General features: G+C 43.5%; 1 protein-coding gene across 1 annotated transcript in view; it reads right to left on the bottom strand.

Annotated features, from left to right (window-relative positions):
- Nucleotides 1–7603, bottom strand: part of MTMR12 (myotubularin related protein 12) — a 60854-nt gene extending 53251 nt beyond the window's left edge. The window contains exon 1 of the mRNA XM_011980814.1: nt 7520–7603. Coding sequence (XP_011836204.1) covers nt 7520–7603 — 84 coding nt within the window. The remainder of the gene's footprint in view (nt 1–7519) is intronic.
- Between the last annotated feature and the right edge of the window lie 201 nt (nt 7604–7804).

Consider the following 7804-nt stretch of genomic DNA (forward strand, 5'->3'; position numbering starts at 1 on the left):
AAAAAAAAAAAAAAAACACAAACAAACAAGTTATGACTGGGCGCAGCAACTCACACCTATAATCCCAACACTTCGGGAGGCCGAGGTGGGAGGACTGCTTGAGCCTAGGAGTTTGAGACGGGCTTAGGAAATACAGTGAGACTCGTCTCTACAAAACAAACAAAAAAATTAAAATATCATCCAGGCATGGTAGTACAAAAGCCTGAAGTCCCAGGTACCTGGGAGGCTGAGGTTAAAAGATCACTTGAGGCCAGGAGGTCAAGGCTGCAGTGAGCCATGACTGCACCACTGCATTCCAGCCTGGGAAACAGAGCAAGACCCTATCTCAAAAAAAGTTACTAACCAAGGATCTGCAAGCCCCATTAAACTCACGGCCTACACTCTTCACTGCTATGTACCATTCTAACAAACATGGTCTCCAGTTTCCCATTGCAAAAGAGAAGATCAGTGTAGCATCCATTGCTTGTAAAGGAAACTCTTACTACAAAATTGATCAGAACAAGTAAGAAAAATTCCGTTAGGAGAACTGTACTTCACGTTCAAGGATCTGTCACACACAGCAGCAGTCCCTAACCTTTTTGGAGCTAGGGATTGGTTTCACAGAAGACAATCTTTCCACGGACCTGGGGTTGCTGGCAGGGGGGCAGGGGATGATTTTGGGATGAAACTGTTCTACCTCAGATCATTAGACATTACTTATATTCTCATAAGGAGTGTGCAACCTAGATCCCTTGCATGTGCAGTTCACAATAGAGTTCACGCTCCTATGAGAAACTAATGCTGCCACTGATCTCACAGGAGGTGGAGCTCAGGAGGTAAAGCTGCTGCCCCCTACTCCTACATTTACCTCCTGCAGTGCTGCCACAGACTAGTACCAGTCCACAGTCTGGGGGTTGGGGACATACAGGACAAAAGTATATGGACGTTAAAGTCAACTGCCACTCCTGAGGACTTGCTGAGAGGCAGTCTGGTGGTTTTTACTTCACTGGTTCTTGAAAAGCCAATTCTTTGGATTCTTACCAAGTTCACATTCAGAGTGCACATCATCTCAAATGTGTGATGATCCTGGGGCACCTTAGGAGAGGTAGAAAAGAACTGGGGGGCGGTGTGTGGGGGTACAATGAAGCTCTCATAGGTCAAAATGCTTAGAAATGCTCCTATCAGCTTTAAATCAAAAACTGAAATTGTTGTTCTCAGATTAATTTTATCTAGCCAGAGGGACAAATTCTAAGAAGCAACATCTCTAAAGGTTCCAAAACAATTTATTTCCATTGCATTTGACACCAAAGTGCTAAAAGGACATAACACAGACATTTCATTTCCTAAAAGTTACCCTACTTTTCTAGAATGAACACTTAATACTCATTTTTTCCAGCTAAGTAGAAAATCTGAGGGAGAAAATGAATTTGCATCTACATATTAGGTAGGTATCCATGTATATCTTAAAACAAAATTTTTTAAAGTAGAAAGTTGTATTTTTTATGTAGCATAGTACTAATAATTTAAGTTTTTGTCTTTCTGTATGTTTCTCCAATATTTTCTCTGTGCATGCGCTAAAAACAGAATACCGACCTGGGGCCACAGCCCAAACATGGCTCTGGCATCCACAGACATGACTTTGGTCAAGTCATTTAAACTAACTGAGCGTCAGTTTCACTTTCCTCCAGTATAATAAAATGGAAACAATACTACCTAGCATGAGAGCTTTAAGAGATACATACATCACTTCAACTTCCTGACACAGGTACTGGGTAATGTAATTTGTTATAGTTGTCTGGGGTAGCAGGATCTGTGCTTCTGCTTGATTTCCTTTCATGAGTAAACAAAGAGCAGGGGAATTATTCAAGAATCTGTCGGCAGGGTGTGGTGGCTCACACACACTTTGGGAGACTGAGGTGATCACTTGAGGCCAGGAGTTTGAGAACAGCCTGGCCAACAGGGTAAAACCACATCTCTACTGAAAATACAAAAATTGGCCAGGTGTGGCGGCGTATGCCTGTAATCCCAGCTACTCGGGAGGCTGAGGCACGAAAATAGCTTGAACCCGGGAGGTGGAGGTTGCAGTGAGCTGAGATTGCGCCACTACATTCCAGCCTGGGCAACAGAAGGAGACTCTATCATTAAAAAAAAAAAAATTTGTTACATGAGACCAGTAACTTCTACTTTTCTCCCAAACCTGTTTCCCATATTAAACTAAATTGACTCCACTCAGGAGGTCTCGCAATTCTTTTTTCTGTGGATCAGGAATTCCTGAAATTAGCAACACTGAAGTTGGCCCTCAACCTGTAAGATTTTAACTACATTGGGAATATCCAAAGCCATGGAAAAGGAAATAGTATTTTTCTATTAATAGGATTTATCTTCTAGCAGCACACCATGATTTATGTCTGGTCATTATGCATCTTATCTTTCGCAATAGAAGGCACTTTGAACCCTCTACAAGACCAAAAGGGTAGAACAATGGTTCTTAAAAAACCACATCCGGGCCGGGCGTGGTGGCTGCAATCCCAGCACTTTGGGAGGCTGAGGCAGGTGGATCACAAGGTGAGGAGTTCGAGACCAGCCTGACCAACATGCTGAAACCCCATCTCTACTGAAAATATAAAAATTAACCGGGCATGGTGGTGCATGCCTGTAATCCCAGCTACTCAGGAGGCTGAGGCAGGAGAATCACTTGAACCCAGGAGGTGGAGGTTGCAGTGAGCCAAGATCATACCATTGCACTCCAACCTGGGAGACAGAGTGAAACTCCGTCTCGAAAAAAAAAAGAGACCACATCCGAGGAAGGACTTGCTTGGGCATGCACACACAAAAAAGCTTTCTCAGCTATTAATTTTGTTGACAGTAGATCGAGCTGCAAAAAGGTGGTAACAAATTGAGAATAGAAACCTATATAAGCACTGGAGCACTGGAATTTAAAGTGCCACACTGTACTCAGTCATCAAGAGTATCAGGCCAGGCGCGGTGGCTCACGCCTGTAATCCCAGCACTTTGGGAGGGCGAGGCGAGCAGATCACGAAGTCAGGAGATCGAGACCATCCTGGCTAACATGGTGAAACCCCGTTTCTACTAAAAATACAAAAAATTAGCCAGGTGTGGTGGCGGGTGCCTGTAGTCCGAGTTACTCTGGAGGCTGAAGCAGGAGAATGGCGTGAACCCGGGAGGTGGAGCCTGCAGTGAGCCGAGATCACGAAACTGCACTCCAGCCTTGGTGACAGAGCGAGACTCCGTCTCAAAAAAAAAAAAAAAAAAAAAAACCATCACGAGTATCTAATCCTTCTCTGATTAATACTTCAAAAAATTATAAATATACACTATGCAATTCTTACAGATAAATCAACTCAGGAAAAAAACAAATACCATCATCACCACTATCAACTGCTTCCCCTCGCAAACAAAAATCCATACCAGTCCCAAGAAAAGAAATAACCTAGAGGACTCCAAAAAATCAGGGTATACAAATAAGAATCATGAAGAAATCCTCTCCTCAAAAATATATTTAATTGGAGTTTTTCTTTGAATTTGGTTTTCAGAAGTTACCTGTTCGGGTGGGTAGGAAGGACGGAATAGAGAGTATTCACTGGCAATGTCTATAGTCTCTTCATCCCTATATTTCACAATCGCTTTTTGAACTCCACAAGAAAAACAAAGAAAGAACTGACAAATATGGAGCTAATATATTTCAATATTCTTAGGAGAAAACAGATGTACCATTCTTTGCTTGTTGATCCCAGGAGAATGAACATAGTTGAATGAAGGAGAGGAGAGGTGGATACCAACAAGGTACAGGAGCACCTGCATCTGGATGTGCTGAGTCCTACATGTGGATCTTGGAGTGGGTTCCCCTTGAATTCCCCTATGTGCATCCTACTCCTAACCATGCTGTATTCTGAATGTGTATAAACTGTTGTCTTCGTTGGCAAATTTGTTGGACGAGTGATTAAAGGCTGTCCAACCTTTATAACTGAATGAGTAAATATAATCTCTTCCTTAGTAGCATTACAAATTACTACACTGTGACCAAGAGTCACTTGCGTACTGTAAAAATCACGGATGTCCAATCTGTGAATGTCAAAGTCTACTGTTCCTTTTTCCAAAGTGGGTACTGGGCCAGCCCTTACTGAGGTTGAGAAGTGAATAACAACAAACATTTCTCGGGCTGTAAGTGCCAGCTACTGTCTAAAAAGCTTTATATTTATTTATTAACTCATTTGATCCTCACAGCAAACCTCTGCGATAGAGTTATTATACCCATGATTGTCTCCATTTTATAGATGAAGACACCCTGCTAGTATGTGGCACACGTGAAAGTCAAACCCAGGTATCCTGGCCCAGTCTGCGTTCTTATTCGATGCCACACTGTCATGTGGAAAGGAATGAAAGGAAAAAGGAAGAACAAGGCAGAATGATCAGTGAAGTACCTGCTAGAGCCACCTGAAACCAGGTCAAAGCGAGCAACACAAAGTGACCAGGGAAAGCCTCGAATGAGAGTTATAGAGAGGCCAAAGGAAGCTAAAGGGAAAAGAACAAAAGACACCTACACCCAACCTAAGTGACACTGGCCAGTTGCATGGAGAAGAACCTTGAGGCTCCTCAACGCCTACTGAAAGACTTACCTCTTAGGACTCACTCCACTGGGTCCTCTGAGGCATGAGTCTCTAATTTTCACCCCAACCGACTCGAGAGTTCAGTGGGACTCCAGGAAAGGCTCTAACCATGAATAACACTGGTATGTATGCCTGAGCAATTCTTGCTTCCTTTCAAGAGTATATAATCTTGGCCAGGTGCAGTAGCTTATGCCTGTAATCCTAGCACTGTCGGAGGCTGAGGTGGATCGACCTGATTACTTGAGCTTAAGAATTCGAGACCAGCCTGGGCAACACGGCCAAACCCCATTTCCACAAATTTTTATTATTATTTTTTTAAATTAGCCAGGCATGGTGGCATGCGCCTGTAGTCCCAGCTACTCAGAAAGCTGGGGTGGGAGAATCACCTCAGCCTGGGAGGTCAAGGCTACAGTGAGCCATGATTGCACCACTGCGCTCCAGCCTGGGTGACAGAGCAAGATCCTGTCTCAAAAAAAAAAAAAAAAAAAAAAAAAAAAAAAAAAAAAACAATAGCTAGGCTTAGCCACTAATATGGATGGCATCACCAAATGCTCTACTCATATTGCAATATACTGGAAAAGGGAAGATTCCTCTAACGCTTAATGGAAAGACTATAACTCGTGAAGCCTGTTCAGAGAGAGTAGTGGAAAGGTCCAGCACATCACAGGATCTAACAGCCAATTCAACCAGCATCCAGTGAGAGCTGCCTGTGTACTATCCCTGTTCTTTGGGGTGGTGGGAGCTTCTTAAACCATAAACCAGTTTTAGAGAAGGGCCCAGAGTTGCCCTTAAGCCTCTGTGCCTTGACCTCTGACACTACCTACCAACTGCCTAGTTAGCAGATGTTGACAACCTTACTTCTGCAGCTGTGAAACATGAGGTAACATTCCTCACTGATTCCATAAACTATCATGTTCAACATGCAGCAAAAAGGCAGAAAAGGTATAGTTCTTTAATACTCAAGCAGAACTGGTTCTACTGGTTAGGCTGACAGACTTTTCTTAAAAAACTAACTCTGAAAATTATGCAAATTTTCAACAAATGCATTAGTTAAAAATGGTCTACGTGCTTTGTATAGCACCTCTTGCTACTCCATTTGAATCTGAACAAAGCTTGCCATTGTGGCACAAAGGAAAGGCAAAAACTGCTGGCACCAGGATCACAGCACGTCCAGGTTTTCTAAACTAGAATATCTCAGTGGGGCTTAAATTCAATTAGAACAGAAGCATGGGCTGGGCACAGTGGCTCACGCCTGTAATCCCAGCACTTTGGGAGACCAAGGCAGGTGGATCACTTGAGGTCAGGAGTTCGAGACCAGCCTGGCCAATATGGTGAAACCCCATCTCTACTAAAATTACAAAAATTAGACGGGTGTGGTGGCATACACCTGTAATCCCAGCTACTCAGGAGGCTGAGGCAGAAGAATTGCTTGAACCTGGGAGACGGAGGTTGTAGTGAGCCGAGAGCATGCCACTGCACTTCAGCCTGGGTGACAGAGCGAGATTCCATTTCAAAAAAAAAAAACAGAACAGAAGCATGACAGCCTCAAGTGATCCTTCTGCCTTAGCCTCCCAAAGTGCTGGGGTTACAGGTATGAGCCACCCTGCCCGGCCACTGTTAATTCCTTATTTCAACATTTACTCCAATGTTAAGGCTACTTTTTATTTGTTTATTTTAATTTTTAAAAAAAGATGAAGACATGAAAAATAAGTATTCCAGTTTCTGCAAGTTTTCCCCTACAGATCAAAAGAAACTGGCTACATCTGGTCTGGATCCCACTGTCAGTATCAACAATTCCCAGAATCCACAGCTGCGACTACCCTCACATCATCTAAGAACCTCGCCCATGCTGAGCCACAAGCACTCCCATTCTGGCAATGTCTAGGCCAGACAAGAGATGAGAATTTGAGAACTGCCACCCATTCTTTAGCAAGCTTATGGCCCAAAGGAGACACACCTACTGGAACCCGTATCACACAGCTGGTACAGCATCAAAAAAGTTGCCAACCTGATCTCTTCTCAGAACTATGTTTCTGAGGAGTGGCCCAAAATCACAGGGCTCCAGTGGGCCTCAGTCAATACTTAAGTTGTGTATCTGGTTACTCAGAGTTGCAAATGACCCATCTCTAATATATACCAATTCATTTCAACAAATAGCTCCTGAACATGTTAAGTACCAAACACTAAGGATAAAATGATGAATAAGGCCAGGCACAGTGGCTCATGTCTATAATCCCAGCACTCTGGGAGGCCCAAGGCAAGTGGCTCACTTGAGCCCAAGAGTTCAAGACCAGCTTGGGCAACATGGCGAAACCTTGTTTCTATAAAAAATATAAAAATTAGCAGGGCATGGTGGCATGCACCTATAGTCCCAGCTACTCAGGAGGCTGAAGTAGGAGGATCACCTTGAACCTGAGGAGGTGGAGGCTGCAGTGAGCTGTGATTATGCCACTGCACTCCAGTGTGGGTGACAGAGTAAGACTCTGTCTCCAAAAAATAAGTAATAAGATGATGAATAAGAATTGACTTTTATTAGCCAGGCATGGTGGCACACACTTATCCCAGCTACTCAGGAGGCTGACATGGAAGGATTGGTTGAAAGTTGAGGCTGCAGGGAGCCATGATTGTGCCACTGTACTCCAGCCTGGGCGACAAAGTGAGACCCTATCTTAAAAAAAAAAAAAAAGATTGACTTTTGCCCTCATGAAATTCAGATGACAAAAAATAACTAGAATACTGACTAAATACTGAGTAATGGGTGCTGTAAGTACTAGAAACCTACAAAAGATTCTATCTCTACACATCATCTCATTTATTCCTCAGAGCTTAGTTAACTACTATTATTGTTTCATTTTAGAGATGGGGAAAATGAGACCAAGCCAGGTAAAGAGAAGTGGGTCTCAAGCCTTTACCCAAAAGGCTTTACTTGACAAGGGTTCATCTGACGAGGGTTGTACTCTCAACCACAATACAACCTGCCTCCCGCTGCCGACCATGCCTCCTCCTCCTGGGCACTGCTCCTCTCCTTGAGTTCACATGCTCTTTTATTTACTGAATGATCATCTCTTATGCACCTGCTCTCTTCCACACACAGCAAACACAGGAATGAACACAACACACAGCACCTAAGTCCCCAGAGAACACAGGAGTCTGACAGCCTTGATAGAAACATGCTATGTTAGAGGAAATACAGGGTA

The sequence above is a fragment of the Mandrillus leucophaeus genome, unplaced genomic scaffold (assembly GCF_000951045.1).
Source record: "Mandrillus leucophaeus isolate KB7577 unplaced genomic scaffold, Mleu.le_1.0 Scaffold218, whole genome shotgun sequence".
NCBI lineage: Eukaryota > Metazoa > Chordata > Mammalia > Primates > Cercopithecidae > Mandrillus > Mandrillus leucophaeus.